Raw genomic sequence first — 16,798 nt, forward strand, 5'->3', positions numbered from 1 at the left:
AACTAGATTTCTCTTCAAGTATATCATTTACCAGTATTTCAGGTAGATACATGATCAATAGAATGAAAAAAAAAATGATACTAATTGAATTATTAGGTCACAACTTAAAGATGTTTGTTTTTCACTCATTTGATCCCAAAATCAAAATTCTCTCAAAGACCGTGTATAAACATTACATGGACAGATAACCAATGAATAATTTTAAAACCAAATTGAACGTAATCATTAAAAGCTTTTTAAAAAGGGATAGCGTGAGATGAGAGGGTTATAATACGAGACTGTAGGCTGTTAATATGGTTTGATTTTATTATTATTTTTTATTATTTTACTTTTTGACGAAGAGTAAAATAATACAAGGTATAATACAAGGTCTTTTTTAGCACGCCATACACATTTTGGCGCTTTAAAGCATGCGTATTACTAAACATTTCATGGTTGAGCTCAAAGACTAATAAAAATAACTACATATAGAGAAATAAATATGATGCAAATAAATATAGGTACGTACTAAATATATAATTATGATATTACAACAGAACAGAAACCTCAACGAAGCATCAAGTCCCTGATGAGTTTTGTATTAGGGCATCAGTATGAATGATATTTTTATTAGGCAGCAAAGCAGTGACCGATGATCCAGCTGATTTTTTCGTTAGGTGTTGACAAGCACCTCGAAAAAGATAAAAGCACGAGGCCATAGGCCACTTGTTTTCGTCCGTTTCTCGGTGTGCTTGGAACCCGTGATGAAGCACTCGCCCTCGTTTTTGACATATTACACCAAGTGCGAGACAGTGTTTCGTCACACCATTGAGCACCCGACAGTGAGATGAGCCGATTTCGACGAACGTTAAGGTGTTTGATAATGTGTTGAAATACTGTGTCTAATGTTTGATATCTTTTCTCACAAAAACGTTATTTTAGAGGCAGATGTTAAGGATGCAAAAATGGGGAGTTTTTCATCTGATTTCCAGAACACTCATTTTAAAAACATTCATTTCATTAGTATTTTCTTCATGAATTTTTCATGAACTTGAGATAGGTTAACTCTAAAAGACCATATTAGACAAAGTGATGTGTAACTCAAGTTTTGTTTACACTTGGTGCTCGCGGTGCACAGTTCCGGAGTTCGGTACTCGCTGGGACCTAATGTGAACACACCCCTTTTTCACGTACGCCAGTATGTCATGCGCTTTTCTATGTCCGAGAACAAGGTCAAAACCTTCTTGTACTCGGGCACTTAGTTGCGCACGAGGCCCCAGTTTGCACTGCACGTGTTGTGTTAGTTGCGAGGCAAACCACTGCATACCCATCACTTTCTACTTACTACTTTCATTTTAAAATGAGGTGTGGCAGGAGGAAATGGAGAAATTATGTACACAGTTACCTATCCGGCGGACGGCGCACGGCGCACGTTCCTAACCAATGTATGCTTGTTCTCTCTCAAAGAAAGTGAGTGCATTTTTGAGGACGCCTCGATACATGGCTTACTACTAGGTTATACCCAAGAAGTCTAGAATACCTTGCTTTTTTTGGTCTAGCTTATTGATTAGTTGTTTTTAAGAGTTTTTAAGCCTAAAATAGAGCTCTTTGGATTGTTGGTGTTCCCCTTCCGTTTTACCATAATAGTAAAAGGGTAAAGGCTTTGACTTTTGCCTTCTATATAACTCACACTACACTTTGGACGGCTCTCTGAAAAGAGAGATAAACAAAGCTTTTTTATATAATTATGACTTTTTGGCAAATGATTAGAGGTGAAATTCTACCTATAAATAAAAAAGGAAACTGTATTAAAACTTAAAATACTTAAAATTAGACATAATTAAGCGCGGTGCCCCTAAATCCGAAAGCCTTGGATGGTCAAGCAAGTTCATAGTATAAAGCAGCCTTGGTAGCAACGTCGCACGACGTCAATATGGAAATATATGGAAATTCTGCGAATTGATGGCCAGGGATTAAACTGTTTGCAAAACGAGATAAATCTCACGAGGTCAGTTTGTTAAGGTATGTTTCAAAAAAACTGGCAAATGTAGTAGCGATGATGACAAAAAAATAGATTGCTTTTAGTGATCGTGGAATTGAATGTAGCTACAATAATGGTTAGTTGAGTAAAGGGTATTTTCAATAATAATGCCGCTGTTGATAATGATTATGACGATGATGGTGGTCGTGGTCGTGGTGGTGGTCACAGACGAAAGGCAAAAGAAGGTACGGGTAAGGATGGACAAAATTGAAGAGGATTAAAAAGAAATGCAATTAGAGTTTTTGAAAACTGTTAAACGTAATAGGATTTTGCAAATTTTATCCAAGCCTCGGGATTTACAATTTTGCTAATTACAAGAAATTTGGCCTCGCGCATATTAAGTTCCATAGAGAGTAACGAGGAGTAATTGGAAAGGCTATACAAAAAGAACTGGGCTCACAAGATACAGCCCCTTTCAAGATTGCGATAAGTTTGGAAATGGTGTAATTAGGTAGTGGTTATGGTGATTGTGATGGTGAAGGTTTCGTATGGATAATAGCTACGCGTTTATAGACAACAATTTTTCCCCCTTTCAATCGTTTTTTCCTCATAAACCCTATATTAGAGGGGATCGAGAGAGTTAAGCTCTAAAATTTGTTCGCAGAATTCCCATACAAACCATGACGCTTAAGCATTTAGTAATTGCACAAGCAAGAGGGCTTGGTACGCCTGTATTCAGAGAAAAATCCCTATTAATTGAAAACATGGCCTCAAAACTCCTCCTCTTCACCATTCTCCTCTCCTTCGGCGGAATCCACGCCAACCTCCTCATAATCCTTTTCCAGCGCAGCTAAGTCTTCGCGTGCCTCGAAGAATTCTCCTTCCTCCATTCCCTCACCAACATACCAGTGTACAAATGCACGTTTCGCGTACATCAAGTCAAACTTGTGATCAAGACGAGCCCAGGCCTCTGCGATCGCAGTAGTGTTGCTCAACATGCAAACTGCGCGCTGTACTTTCGCCAGATCTCCACCTGGTACGACAGTGGGAGGCTGGTAATTTATTCCAACCTAGAAAGAAAAGTATGTACAATTAAAAATTATGGCTTTAACAAAACTGCAAGAATTTCCAAGACATTCAGAAATCAGAGCCTGCGTAACCCGGCTGTCAACCACTAAGGCAATACACAGTGATAATATTTAAAACTACAAAAGGGTAATTTCATTTTTTCAAGTGTTTAAGTGTGGATCTAACTTTTGCTGCTTGCTGTTTTTGAAGTCTGAGACTCAGTTTTATCTAAAGAGTGGTTAGAAGTTCATTTCACTGACCAAATTAGAGGTCCTTTTAGAGCTCCTCTCTTAAAAGAGAGGAACCGCAAGTCACAAGAAGGGCTGACCGTTTACTTAAATTTACTTTTAAGCACGAAATTCACCATGAACAGTTTCGAAACAACTAAGTGGCAACAAACACTGTATAAAGATATCGCTTATTTATTTCCATCTTTTATGGGAATTCTCTTTTCAAACGCCTCTATAGGGGTTTCACTGAAGATACGGCTATATTTTGTGGTGGCTCCTAACACATTAGAAGTACTAAGGGCAACTTGCCTTAAATCCAGTTGGGCACCAATCAACAAATTGTATCGATCTCTTAGTCTTTAAAGTAGCAATAGAAGCGTTGACATCCTTGGGTACCACGTCCCCGCGAAACAACAAACAGCAAGCCATATATTTGCCGTGACGTGGGTCGCATTTTACCATTTGATTTGCTGGCTCAAAACAGGCACTGGTGATCCCCGCGACATTCAACTCCTCGTGATAGGCTTTCTCGGTAGAAATCACGGGAGCGTACGTGGCCAGGGGAAAGTGGATGCGTGGATAGGGGACTAAGTTGGTCTGTAACATCAAGGGAAAACAGTTGAGAATTTATTTATTTAGAGCGATTTTCGCATGACCTTGAAAATTGGTTTCGGTAAGTGTTCGTTATTCGTTTATCAGCCAATGGATGAAAAGATCAAAACATGGCCTCTTCGTTTTCCCGCTAAAGAAAACCCTAATATGGAGAGGGCATCGTTCGATTGGCCATTCGTGTTGCAAAGCGAAGTATCGATTGATTTCTAGAAAGTTCTCGGGCATGAAGTTTTTTCAGCCGAGCGTTCGCTCGACCAACCAACGCGTTTGTATCCTTTCGATTAACCAATCAAATCGCTCTATTTCCGTTCGTTAATTGTTTTTGTTTTGTTTGCGCGTTTTCATTTCAAAGTCATACGAAAATCGCTCTAAGCGAGAAACCAATTCAAATTATATCCATCTATAGCCATTGCCTCACGTAAGGAATCCATAATCCTGGGATTTGGAATCCGAAATATAGCTGAGGGATTCCGAATTCCTGCTTTTGATTAAAAATCGGAATTCAAGTTCCATTGACAAGGAACCTGGAATCCAGTACCCAGGGAGTACCTGGAATCCGGAATGCACAGCGTGGCACCAGAATTCAAACCTAACTTGGATGCGATAACCTTGCATGGGTCGAATCTGAGCTACCTTGGGTAAATTTTTGAAGGATTCATAATTTGGCCTAAGGGATATTTGCCGCTGAACAGGGTGAACAAGGAAAAGTGTGAAATAAAGGTTAGCGATGAGCGTTCCGGATGGTACCAACAATTTTTTTCCAGACAAATCTATTTTCACTATGTTAGTTTGAGAATTCTAATTCTGTATGTGAAATGAAATGCGTCAGGACATAAAAAAAGGGTCTCTCGCCGGGGTCAGGATTTGAAGGCCTCGGCGGCAAAACTCTACCTAAACTCAACTGGGGGTAAATTCGACACATAATGCCTTTCAAGGCTGCAAAGAAAAGAATGGGTACTGTTGAGGAAGACGTCATTCTTTGCTTTGAGGAGAATGAAATAACAATATATATGTAGAATGTATATGTAGAATTACCTGAAATTCTGTGAGATCCACATTCAGTGCACCATCAAACCGCAACGAAGCTGTAATGGAGGACACAATCTGACCAATCAGGCGATTGAGATTGGTGTACGTGGGACGCTCGATATCAAGATTACGACGGCAGATATCATAAATGGCCTCGTTATCAACCATGAACGCGCAATCAGAGTGTTCCAGGGTGGTGTGAGTGGTGAGAATAGAATTGTACGGCTCCACCACTGCTGTGGCAATCTGGGGCGAGGGGTAGATAGAAAATTCCAACTTGGACTTCTTGCCGTAGTCAACTGAGAGACGCTCCATTAACAAGGAAGTGAAGCCAGACCCAGTACCACCGCCAAATGAGTGGAAAATGAGGAAACCTTGAAGACCGGTACATTGATCGCTCTGTGGAACAAAGTATACCCAAATGTTCATCCAACAGATACAAAGAGTCAGTTATTTATAGGAAGTCTGACTTGAAGCGCGGTTTAAGGGGCCGACCATTTAATGTTTGATTTGGAGGGGGGGGGTTATGGGTGGTTTGGTTTGGGTAACAATTTTTTTTCCCAAACCTCTGGTGATAGAATTTACTTAGTTCGAGATGTTGGTTAAATTCTCGCAGGCTTAATCCCTTGGCGGATGTTTTCATGACAGCTGACACTTTCCACCAACGGGTTACTGACTGAACTTACCAGTTTTCGAATCCTGTCAAGGACGAGATCAATTTGATTCTTTCCAACAGTGTAGTGCCCGCGGGCATAGTTGTTAGCGGCATCTTCCTTGCCTGAGATCAATTGGTCAGGGTGAAAAAGGCAACGGTATGTACCGGTGCGAACTTCATCTATGAGGAAAAACCAATTGATTATGAACACTACTTGACGCCGTCAAATCTGGCAAATAGAAACGCTGTTTTAAAACTTGCCTAGCACGAACCCTAGAAAGCTGCTCTTAGCTAAGTGTCTGTAAATTCTTCGCTGAAGTAATTCAGCTTGGAGCTTAAATCCCTTCAAATGCACCACGTACCGAAAATAGTTTCTATGTACAACCCCCCCTCCCCCCCAATTCCCCCCCAATTTAGAGAACCAAAAAACTCAGATCAGTGCAATTTTGTGTTAACAATGCAAGCCCATCGGATGAAGATGGGCTTGCTTAACAACTAGCAAACTGTCGCCTAAACATTTCATAAAATCATTGAATATTTAAAGACTATAGAACTTTCCTTGACAACACCGGTAACAGGGATCGACAGTAGCCAAGAAACTGAACAAACATTGATAAAATAAGCGGTCTATCATTGCAGTTAGAACTGGAAAGTAAGGTACCTTTTTTTCAGTTAGCGAATTAAGCTAGTCAAAAAACGTATCTATAGAAACGCTGTTTTAAAACTTGCCTAGCACGAACCCTAGAAAGCTGCTCTTAGCTAAGTGTCTATAAATTCTTCGCTCAAGTAATTCAGCTTGGAGCTTAAATCCCTTCAAATGCACCACGTACCGAAAATAGTTTCTATGTACAACCCCCCCTCCCCCCCTTCCCCCCCCCCCCCCCAATTTAGAGAACCAAAAAAATCAGATCAGTGCAATTTTGTGTTAACAATGCAAGCCCATCGGATGAAGATGGGCTTGCTTAACAACTAGCAAACTGTCGCCTAAACATTTCATAAAATCATTGAATATTTAAAGACTATAGAACTTTCCTTGACAACACCGGTAACAGGGATCGACAGTAGCCAAGAAACTGAACAAACATTGATAAAATAAGCGGTCTATCATTGCAGTTAGAACTGGAAAGTAAGGTACCTTTTTTTCAGTTAGCGAATTAAGCTAGTCAAAAAACGTATCTATGAACCTACTTAAAATTGATTTGTCCCCATAACCAAAAGGGAAATCGTATTTCAAGTTTAGCTCTCCTAAATTCCGCTTTACAGCTTTCAAAAATCAAAAAGCGAAACAAAATGAAAAAAATGAACAGGTAGATGTTTAAAATATTAATAGCAAAAAGAAGATAACAATAGACTGTCATTTCTTTCTCGGGTACATACCAACAACCGAAGGTTCCAAGTCGACCATTACTGCTCGAGGGACGTGTTTTCCAGCTCCAGTTTCGTTGAAAAATGTATTAAAAGAGTCATCTCCTCCGCCTAAGGTCTTGTCGCTCGGCATTTGACCATCCGGTTGAATGCCATGCTCTAAGCAGTACAGTTCCCAACACGCATTACCGATTTGAACCCCGGCTTGCCCGATATGTACCGATATGCACTCTCGCTGTAATGACAAAAAAATATAGACTCTAAGTAAAGATACAACTCCTTATTTATCAAAGTGTCTTTCACTAGCGCTACTTTTTCAACGAAGTTAAAAGAAACTAAGACGGTAGATACACCAATTTGCTTTGTTTTCATGAGGACCGTGTCGTGAAGACCTTAAACGGCGCATGCAGCAAAGCGAACGCTAAATTTTTCCGTATTCATATTCGAGTTAAAATATCGGTAATATAATTTCTCTTTCATAAGATAGCTATCTACCTATTTCTTTCTCTAATCATGATTTAAATTTTTGTTTTGTTCAATAAATAACAATAACTAAATCGACCCACTAAAGCTGCAGTCAAGAAGGGTAGGTGTCGAGGAAACGTTTTCAAATATAGCGAAGCAAAAGGTTCAAAGAAGAATTACGATTGGCCCATCTCGACGATTTTGTAAATTTAAGAACCATTGATTTGTGATTACAGTAGATTTAACGTTTAGGAAAAATATTGTGATTTAAAGATATCATTTGAAAATATTATAGTCAAAGACGTCACGACGAGAAACTATAGCAGACACAACAATATGACCCGGTATAGGTCTAAAAGACGCTAAAAAAAAAAAGGAAATATTAATAAAAGCAATGATCAATATCTCCCGTAACTGTAGTACTTACCATTCTCTCACGTTACCTTCCTCGCGGGAAATCTTCACCATCCAAAAATTTCGTAATTAGAGAGAACTGTGATTGAGATTTTCCACTTAACTGACAATACCACACCTGTGGTACTTGCTGTGAGTAACTAAACAATAAAACTACAAGTAGAGAGACAGTGAATGATAACTTGTCACGACCGGTTAAAAATTCATCAAGGAACCTCCCTAAAATGTTATTTTGGCTATTCTTGAATACCTTGCTGTTAGCGCGGCCGTTGTAGACAAAATAATGGCGTTAATTATCTGTTCCTCACTAATTGTATCTTGGTAATCATATTGCACATCAATCTGGACAAAATGTCTTACACTGCATTAAGTTAATTTGATTGTAAAAAATAAAACTAACGCACGACACACAACAGAGACGTAGAATTTAGAAAAGACACATGTACAGGTGTCGATTAAGAGAGTAGGATAGCCAACCCCAAAGAACATCCAGGTATATTTTACAGCGATTATTTGCAATTTGATCAACGCAAAACTGTAAAATCTACCTAAAAATTGGACAGCTAATTAACCATGAATCTTTAGGGTGACAGACTTTGCTAATTGATGATACTGGAAAACTTGATCTGAACTCAGGGAAACCAGCTGCTTACGATCAAAACTTCCAGCTGACTGAAAGGAGAGTTTTGAAGAGTTACAGTGGGTGGGGCGGGAGGGATAAGGGGCCTGCCCTGAGAGGTTTGACCGAGATACTCGAAACTACCTTTTTAATAATCGACAATAGCTTCTTTTTTTTTCGGACGACGAAATTATTCATCGACTTCAAAGGTCATTTTCCTTACTTATAGTGCACCTATACTAAACGAAATGCAAAGTTTTCAACCACACAGACAGATTGTCCTGTCGTATATACTTTCGAGTGATCACCTTAATTTAGGCCCAATGGAAGCTCTCGGAACAGCTTCCAGGACTGGGGAAGAAAAAAGTAAACCGCAAACAACAGGAACAAATGACCAACAGAGGTGAAATAATAGACGTTCGTGTCAGGTGGAGAGAATGACAAACACAAGTTGGACGAGACTTACCAGAAGTTGAAGTTCGACTGGGGTTCCACAAGGTGGAATTTAAGGTTTCCAAGAGTTTTGCGACTGCTTCTAGTGGCGTAATTTGAATGCTAAATGCCTTAGTCTGCGGTTTAACAGCTGAATGAAGACAACAGCAAAGGGTACAGAACGTCAACTATAGACCGTCATCTGTTTTGGGGAACACCGGTAAATTGTCCATGAACGACTGGTATTTGACTTCTAATAAAGTGGAAGATTAAAGCTTTCGTGATTTTTTTGTATATGGGGCATCCAAGACCATTTCGTCAACTAATTGTATTGTGGCATTGTGAAACATTACGGCAAATATTATCCTATACACTTTGCCCTTGAAAATTGGAAATTTATAATATTATAATATTTGATTATCGCTGCCTCCGACCGCCTCTTCCAACCCTTTTCCATTTTTAGCAACTGTTACGTCAAGAAGCTTCTTCGTCTCCAGGAAACCCGCCTTACGTGGTGCCTTCTCTTGAATGATGTACAGTACTCGATAATCGGCCTAATGTCCAGGCTTAATGTCCAGGCCTCTCAATCTTCCCTGCTCTTGCGCAGTGCTCATGGTGTCTTAGGAAGACGAGCCTGAGCTCTCTGTTTTCCTTACAGTTTGGGAACGAGGTAACCGCGGAATAGGCTGTGGAGTGAAGTGTTTGCTGGGCAACTTCAAAACTTAAGCTTTTTTTTTACGTATCCTTGCGCACAATATTGCAGACCAGAACATCTGCATTTTACTTTTTCCTTGTGTTGCGCTCGATCGTTGACACGTTGATTAGAAATCGTTCGCCTAAATTTTTAGGCGCACGCACTCTTGTCTAAGAAAGCTTTCAGAGCCTTACGTGTCGCGCTTTTCTTGCCTCGTTTGAAATTAAAAGTTCGTTTCAATTGTGCAATACCCTCGTTCCCAGGGTACTCTCCTACCCTGCAGGGAACGAGGTTGAATTGTATACATGCTAACGAGGTCAGTAAGGCTAATCATCATGCATGAAAAAAAATAATAAATAGATAAACTAAAATAAATAGTTCGGCGTTACGAAAATGTCTATTAAAAACCTGAAAAGGGTGTCAAAAAACATGTCTTCAACTGGGGAAAAAATTTCTGCAAACCGGAAGGTGGACAAATTGTATGTTTATTCTAAAGAAAACATATATTAGAAAGTTCACCCTATATGGTAACAATCTCGGTGAATGTAATACTAATGACTTAAATTAACATTTCTCACATGATCAAGGAAACAGCGCGTATTCATTTAAAACTAACCCATAATAATGCCGATGATGAAAAGGACAACAAGCTTTTGCAAAAGCATTAAGCTAAAGTCTACTTCTGTTCACTTATTAACTGAAGGAGAATTTTCTTGTAATTTCCTCGTGTATCGTCCTGAAAAAAGGAAAGAAAAATATTTACTTGGGTAGGAGTTGCAGTTCAAACTTCTAGAGAGATTCAAAGGCTGGCATTTCGAACGCGAACTCTTCGTCACTCCAAATAAAACTGAAATGTAGGTGTTTCACTTCCTCTATGAGACTTTTTTGAGTTCAAAGATATCTTTACTCATATAAAAAGCATCAGAACTTTGAAAAAGAAGGTAAAGTTTGAGGCAATAGGCGAAGCAAGTCAGAGCTAATTCAGCAGTTTCCTTCAAGTCCAGATAGGATTGACGTGACTGAAGTATCAATTGAACAACGCTTTACGCTGCTGAAGGAGGGAGGGGTACACAAAATTAGAAAGGATTTAAAATAAAGTTGCATTCAGGTATAACTTTGGATAAACTTAAAAACAGACGTCAGTTTTTCTCGACTTGCGTGAAAGTCGGAAATATCCCTTGTTTGTTACATCGTCACTACTTTGGCAACAGCACAATTCGAGATTAGGAGCTACTCAATTATAAGAGAAAAACGATAATGACATTCAAGACCCAGCCAACCTTGTTTCCAAACGGCTAAAAGAAAGAGACCCTTGGAAACACCTAGTGACGGAACGTCTGAGTAGGACATCGAGTACACTCGCTTAAAATGAACAGGATTCATCTCCGGAAGCCTTACTTGGGATTACCCAAGACCTAGTACCTTTGTAAGATAAAAATATTAAACACATTTATATGACTCGTACCGATATAAACTTAGCCAGTGAGCAATGATATAACTTGGCAAACTCGTCCTTAATGTCCAGCAGATCCACCTCTGATCGCGTCACAATGATTCGTATAAGGGTGGCATCATCTGTTCCAAGACCCTAAACAAGACGAAAGATAGGTGTACTAGCTAGAAGTCGACATTCGTGGGACCAAATCGTTTCAAAGGCAAATATTTTAAAACAGATTCGTCGCATTAGCTCCCTGAGTCCCAGTTCTCCCGTTTGTATCCTCCAATTAGGAAAGGAGAAGGAAATTGGGCCAAGTTAGCTTTCGCGAAGACTTCACGAAGAAAATCGTTTACCCACCTTCATGCTCTTGTACAGCTTCTCAGCAAAGAATGCAGGCGAATTCCTCACAATCCGAACTGAAATGAAAAACAGAAAATTAAGGATGACGAGAATGATAGGGCGATCCTGCACCTATTTGAAAGATTGATTTTGGTTAGCTAGGAAAACAATAGGGATTGTCACATAACAACGCCTCTATCCCTGAAAACAATGGAAGTGCAGATTAAAGGGGACCAGTAAAATAAGAGGCATAGAACGGTGCACGTCTACTGGAATGACATACACCAATGTTAGTTTATTAACCATATTTTGACCCAGCCTGCGGCGAAAAAAAAAACTGATGTCAGTGGAGAGGGTAATAAACTGAAGATATGGCCTTAAAAAATTATCCTTGAATAACGCAAGCACTCTAATCATCATTTCTTCAGTGTTACCTATAGCAGTCATTCCATCTCTTAAGTCACCAGACATCTCCCTCTTTATTGACTCTTCAATGTCATATTTAGAAATCTGAAAAGAAACATGAATACATACAGTACATACAGAACTGAAGTAGCACTATCCACGGCTTTAAAAGCGCCATGTCACGAGGATACTACTGTTCTTGGCCAATTCTGTGCTTAAGTCAGCACTTGGTGCATTAACCAATACACAAAATGCTCCTGTAGAGTTTTAAAGATCTGAAACAAATTTCAATACAGCAAAAACCATAGCATTTTTTTTGGTGATTTCTGCAGTCATGACATTAAAACTTGACCCAACTTTTTCACGTTTCAATCCATTTCCATCCTTGCCATCTCTAACAACAGACGAAAGGAGACAGTTTCAGTGCCTAAATATAGTCTTAAATAACAAAACTAACAATTATTTTTGGAATTTAGTTGATCCGAAGGCACATTTAAGCTTTTTAAAAAGATAGCAAATAGCGTGTCCTGTTTCATCTGTCACCAGGAGAGCGGGAAAATCACAACTGGAAGGTTGCACTTACAAGATGGTTCACGACTATTCCTTATTGACAGAGTGGACAAAGAGCCTAGCTCAACTCAAGTAAAATGATCACTTTACCCCTTCTAATTTTTTTTAAAACACATAAAACGGAGGATTAAAGGAAACTATACAAAATTCCCTCACGTAAGAAAATAAACCGTTAGGCTGCAGAGCGTTATAACGAGAAGTATTGATTCAAAGTTTTGTTGAATCGAAGAATGAAAAGTCATCACTTACCTTGGCGTATTCATCGAAGGTTGCTTTTAGCTGGGAAAAACTTCGTGAGACAAGGATGATATTAAACCTAAAAATAAAAGATTGCAGTTGTATGCCAAAAAAATATATAAATCAACGATCCGAGCTGGAAACCAAGTGTTGTCACGAGAACAAGTTCTTCGCAACCAATCACAGAACGCGCCACTCCAACCACAGGTGACCCAAGCGTAATATGAGAGTTTGTATGGGAAAACTAGAGTTTGAAACTTAGATGAAATAAATGAAGTAAAAGCGATAAAAGTTATTAATAAAGTGTAAATATTGTTACGTGGAGTCTTTGTCTTTGTTTTTACGAAGTTTCAACGAGATTTGAGTACTTTTACATCATCTGGCCTGACAGTGTAATAATAAGAGTCTCTTATTATTACACTGTCATGTCAGATGATGTAGAAGTACTCAAATCGCGTTGAAACTTCGTAAAAACAAAGACAACGACTCCAGGTAACAATATTTACACTTTATTGATAACTTTTATCGCTTTCACTTCATTTATTTCATCTAAGTTTCAAACTCTATTTTTCCCGTTCAAACTCTCAAATTACGCTTGGGCCACCTGTGCTCCAACCGTCCATGAATTTCAAATTTCCAACTTAAAACCGAAATCTGTTTTCAGAATTTTTAGTCTGATGATCGAAAACTACAGTAGTGCGTGAAACTCCGAGTTACAACTCCATAATCTTCCATCCTTTTCATTTGTATTTCGCTCTGCAAATTTTTATGCATTAAGCACTCCTAGGATAAGTAAAGCTATACGTAGATTTTTTAGTTCATGAGTTTTACTAGTAAATATTTGGTTCTGTAGTTTTCTCAACGACCGCTTAATCTTTACACTTATAAAACTCACTTTGATTCGTCTGTTCCCCATCTTGCTTCTCCTGCTTGGTATAGCGCCTACACACAAGTTGATATTTGACAACAGTAAGCTTAACCTGCCAGAGGACGCTTTTCAAAGCATCGCTCTACGTTTGGCAACAAAATTCCCATCCTCACTGGTTTCTACAAGGAAAAGGATTAGTCCAGGTCCCAGTTTTTTAACCGACCGATATCATATATTTAAACCGATAATTGGCCAACTGTAACTGGTCCACGTTGTTATGGTGTTCCTGTTAAGTCCGGCAGGGCTAATGATAAAGCTTGAAGGCCCGGGTTCGATTTAGCCCGCTGTTTATATGGGGTTCGAGTTTGTTGATGGCTTCCTTCTTTGCTCCGAGAGGTTTTTGCAGGTTTTTTAGTTTTATCCTTCTGTTAAAAGCTAGTAATTCCGAACCCCCACGATCCGAAAGGCAAGTAAACATTCTTATAGAGTTCTAATTAACTACAACTACTATTTATCTTTTACTCAGGAAAGTAAAAAGCGTCAAGAAATCTTCAAGTTTTTTAATAACTTTATTCTAATAAAAGAAACTTCTGCAACGCACCTTCGCATCTGCCTGAGCTTTAGCAAAATCAACAGACTGGTTTTCGTCTCTGTAGGCCTGTAGGAATAAAAGAACACGAAACAGCTTGGTGCGGATCAGCACCTGGAAAACATATAAACGAAGGTTTGCGCATACTAGGTGCTAAAAAATTGGGCATGGGTAAACGGATCTTAACTCATTACTTGGACAGAGTAGTCACACCCGCTCACCTCCCCACCCCTCTCCCTTCCACTCCCCTTCTCCCGTCCCCTCCCCTCTCGTCTCTTCTCCTTTAATATTGTAAACGGGTCTTCATGAAATCTTTGTATATTGACCGAACTTTTACAAGAATTTTATCTATGATCTTCTTTGTAGTAAAAGTAGGGAAATAAAATGAAAAGAAAATCTTTCACAAAGAGAAAATTCTATCGCCTGGCCCGCGGATTCTTGTGAACTTGTTCTGACTATGACTATGAATTTTACCTGAAGAAGTGAAGTGAGGAATTTCTTGAAATAACCAGAAGTGTCTCCTGCAACATCCTTTTCCAAGTCTCGGCTGAACACTTGAGACATGCCAAAAAATGCATATGTTTTCATTAGCCAGAGAAAGTATTAAGGGAAAGGTGTAACTAGGGTAAATGAGTGAGCTTGGTGTTAGTCAAGACTAGCTTCACAAGTTCAAAACCCCACCTGAATCACCAACCGCGATCTTTAATAAATTGGCAAGAACTTGCTTGCTGTGACTAAGATTATATCTTCTCACTTCGTTGAGATGATCACAACTTCAATAAGGTCTAATTTAAATACTTCAAATACCGCTATTTTAATTAACGGTGTTGGACGAAAAGCCTATCCCACGACGACCACGACTGAGAAAGCATAGAGATATTATAGGTAATAATTTCACAAACATTTAGCCACCTCTGCCATCCGGCGTGAAATCGTAAAGGTAAACTCTAGTGATGTTTCATACCATTCTATAGCACTGACAAGTTACGACAGGATTACAAAGAAACTACCCACGCGACCTTGTAGCCATATCGCTTTAGCTTGAGGCCTTAAAATTGAAATAGCTGTCAACTATTTCGCCAACTCACGCTTTTGATAGGAATGTTTTATTGCAGTGACCTCTGAATTACTTCTTGTGCACAGAATCTCAATCAAAACGCCTTCATCTGTTCCGAGACCCTGAAAAAACACACGGAAGCGAATTGAATGAATTGTGAGGGGCAGTATGCTGCCAGTGTTTAATTCAGTTTAAGGGAGTGAACAAGCAAAAGAAGGGTATAAAAAGAAGGCCAGTTAAAAAAGCCCTCTCCCAAGATTTCAAAGGCGCTAGTTACATGCAAAGTTACAGATCAGCAGCGAAAGAAAGAAGCCAACATGTAACTAACGAACGAATGGGCAGCTTTTAAGTATCTACGGGATGACTTAGTTAACCAAATTCATGCATGTAAAATGAACTACACGAATTGGATTCGTAAGAAACCTTGTTGGCCCCCAATATCCCAAGCAGGGCTATCCTGCTATCCTGTAAGCCAGGATAGGGGGATAGGCCCTTGGTTTTCACAGTGCAGGATTTGGTTCATTGCACTTATTCCACCCACTCCTCCCTTACAAGACCACCCTCCCTTCTAGCGAAACTCGATATACCTTGTACTTACCTTGATGGCTTTTCTCAGTGAAGTAGCATCGTAATCCGCGGGAGGCATCATAAGAGCAAGAACAATGTCCTCAAAATGACCACCCAGTTCATATTTAAGATCCTTCAAAAGGTCCTACAGGGTGGCAAAATTACTAACAGTCAGCACTGCTAAGACTATGTGGAAACTTGTCGTGAAATACTGAGTACTCATTTCATTTATTCATTTGACTATTAGTTTATTCAGATATTTATAATTTCAGTTATTTTCTCACTGCCCACAAATTGCAAAGGCTAGCCTAGGTGGACAATGACTATATAAAACAAAATACACACTCCAAATGGTATTATATTAAATCAACAGGTCAAAAAAAGGTATTTAAGCTTAAATTAAGTTGTACAAGAGGTGAGGAAAAGAAGAAAGGTTACGTTAAAAGCAAAGCTGAGATTAGCTGGAATACAGAAAATAAGTCAGAAGCTTATAAGTACACTATTAAGATGATCAGTACAAAGATAACAAGTGGGTGAATTACGGACGATTTTGAATATGTTGCATTTGTCCTAATAAGGTAGGTATATCAGGATAGTCGTTTGTTTTGATTTGAAGCAAGCAGTCATGTATTTTCTTTTTTAAAGCTTTCTTTTGGGAGATTTCTAATCCTAGAAGGTATGCAATTCCATACTTTGGCCCCCAATCTTGAAAATGAGTTGCCCTGTTTATCCAGTCTTGTTTATCCAGTAAATGACAATTCCAAAAATAATCAGAATAATCATAAACACACAAAACCACCAGTAATGATCACATTGTTCAACGTTTCCGTCTTGTCCGTTTCGAGCGACAGGTTTTTTTCGCTTTTCTAGCTAAGCTGTCAAACCGATTTAAAACCAAGTGATCGCTAGCATATTGTGCGTGTTCTTCTGTTTTGTAGCGCAAAATAACGTCGTCAGTACGTCGTCTTCTTAACTTCCATTAGAACGACATGTAGCTCAAGTTATGGGTGAAAAATGCTCTTGTGTTATCAACTAAATTTATCTTGTGTTGCCAGGTGCTTCATTCTTTTGAACATCAACTAAACATCCACATTTCAAGGGGGGAACTTATTGCGATCAATTTGGATTTTGAGTGGATAAATCTTAGCCAACAAACAGCTACCTGATGCTGAAACATCGCGCACT

The 16,798-nt window shown here is 39.1% G+C and overlaps 2 protein-coding genes across 5 annotated transcripts in view; both read right to left on the minus strand.

Annotated features, from left to right (window-relative positions):
* Positions 1 to 283: 283 nt before the first annotated feature.
* Positions 284 to 9,354, minus strand: LOC140933535 (tubulin alpha-1C chain-like). 2 transcript variants are annotated; one of them, XM_073383124.1, is made up of 7 exons: positions 8,884 to 9,354; positions 7,812 to 7,951; positions 6,932 to 7,154; positions 5,586 to 5,734; positions 4,906 to 5,298; positions 3,568 to 3,855; positions 284 to 3,030 (listed from the first exon to the last, which is right to left on the minus strand). In XM_073383124.1, the coding sequence occupies exons 2-7, from the start codon at positions 7,812 to 7,814 to the stop codon at positions 2,731 to 2,733; spliced, it is 1,356 nt and encodes a 451-aa protein (XP_073239225.1). In that variant the 5' UTR covers positions 7,815 to 7,951; positions 8,884 to 9,354; the 3' UTR covers positions 284 to 2,730. The 2 variants fall into 2 exon arrangements, with proteins under 2 accessions (XP_073239225.1, XP_073239226.1); XM_073383125.1 differs by lacking the exon at positions 8,884 to 9,354 and having other exon boundaries at positions 284 to 1,763; positions 2,725 to 3,030; positions 7,812 to 8,652.
* A 653-nt stretch (positions 9,355 to 10,007) lies between these two features.
* Positions 10,008 to 16,798, minus strand: part of LOC140933545 (annexin A5-like) — a 330,251-nt gene continuing 323,460 nt past the window's right edge. For 2 of the 3 annotated variants that reach the window (XM_073383143.1, XM_073383142.1), the window contains 10 exons: positions 15,645 to 15,758; positions 15,078 to 15,168; positions 14,464 to 14,543; positions 14,002 to 14,058; positions 13,428 to 13,474; positions 12,545 to 12,611; positions 11,755 to 11,830; positions 11,339 to 11,397; positions 11,009 to 11,131; positions 10,008 to 10,279 (listed from right to left, as the gene is read on the minus strand). In XM_073383143.1, coding sequence (XP_073239244.1) covers positions 10,220 to 10,279; positions 11,009 to 11,131; positions 11,339 to 11,397; positions 11,755 to 11,830; positions 12,545 to 12,611; positions 13,428 to 13,474; positions 14,002 to 14,058; positions 14,464 to 14,543; positions 15,078 to 15,168; positions 15,645 to 15,758 — 774 coding nt within the window. In that variant the 3' untranslated portion in view covers positions 10,008 to 10,219. Of the gene's footprint in view, positions 10,280 to 11,008; positions 11,132 to 11,338; positions 11,398 to 11,754; positions 11,831 to 12,544; positions 12,612 to 13,427; positions 13,475 to 14,001; positions 14,059 to 14,463; positions 14,544 to 15,077; positions 15,169 to 15,644; positions 15,759 to 16,798 lie in introns of those variants that run through there. The other variant, XM_073383144.1, reaches the window with a different exon arrangement.

The sequence above is a fragment of the Porites lutea genome, chromosome 4 (genome assembly GCF_958299795.1).
Source record: "Porites lutea chromosome 4, jaPorLute2.1, whole genome shotgun sequence".
Lineage (NCBI taxonomy): Eukaryota > Metazoa > Cnidaria > Anthozoa > Scleractinia > Poritidae > Porites > Porites lutea.

Coding starts and splice junctions, on each gene's coding strand:
- LOC140933535 (XM_073383124.1), bottom strand. Junction 5,735..6,931: donor CTTGGAACCTTCGGTTGTTG/GTATGTACCCGA, acceptor TTTTCCTCATAG/ATGAAGTTCGCACCGGTACA. Junction 3,031..3,567: donor GGTGCCCAACTGGATTTAAG/GCAAGTTGCCCT, acceptor TTTTCTTTCTAG/GTTGGAATAAATTACCAGCC.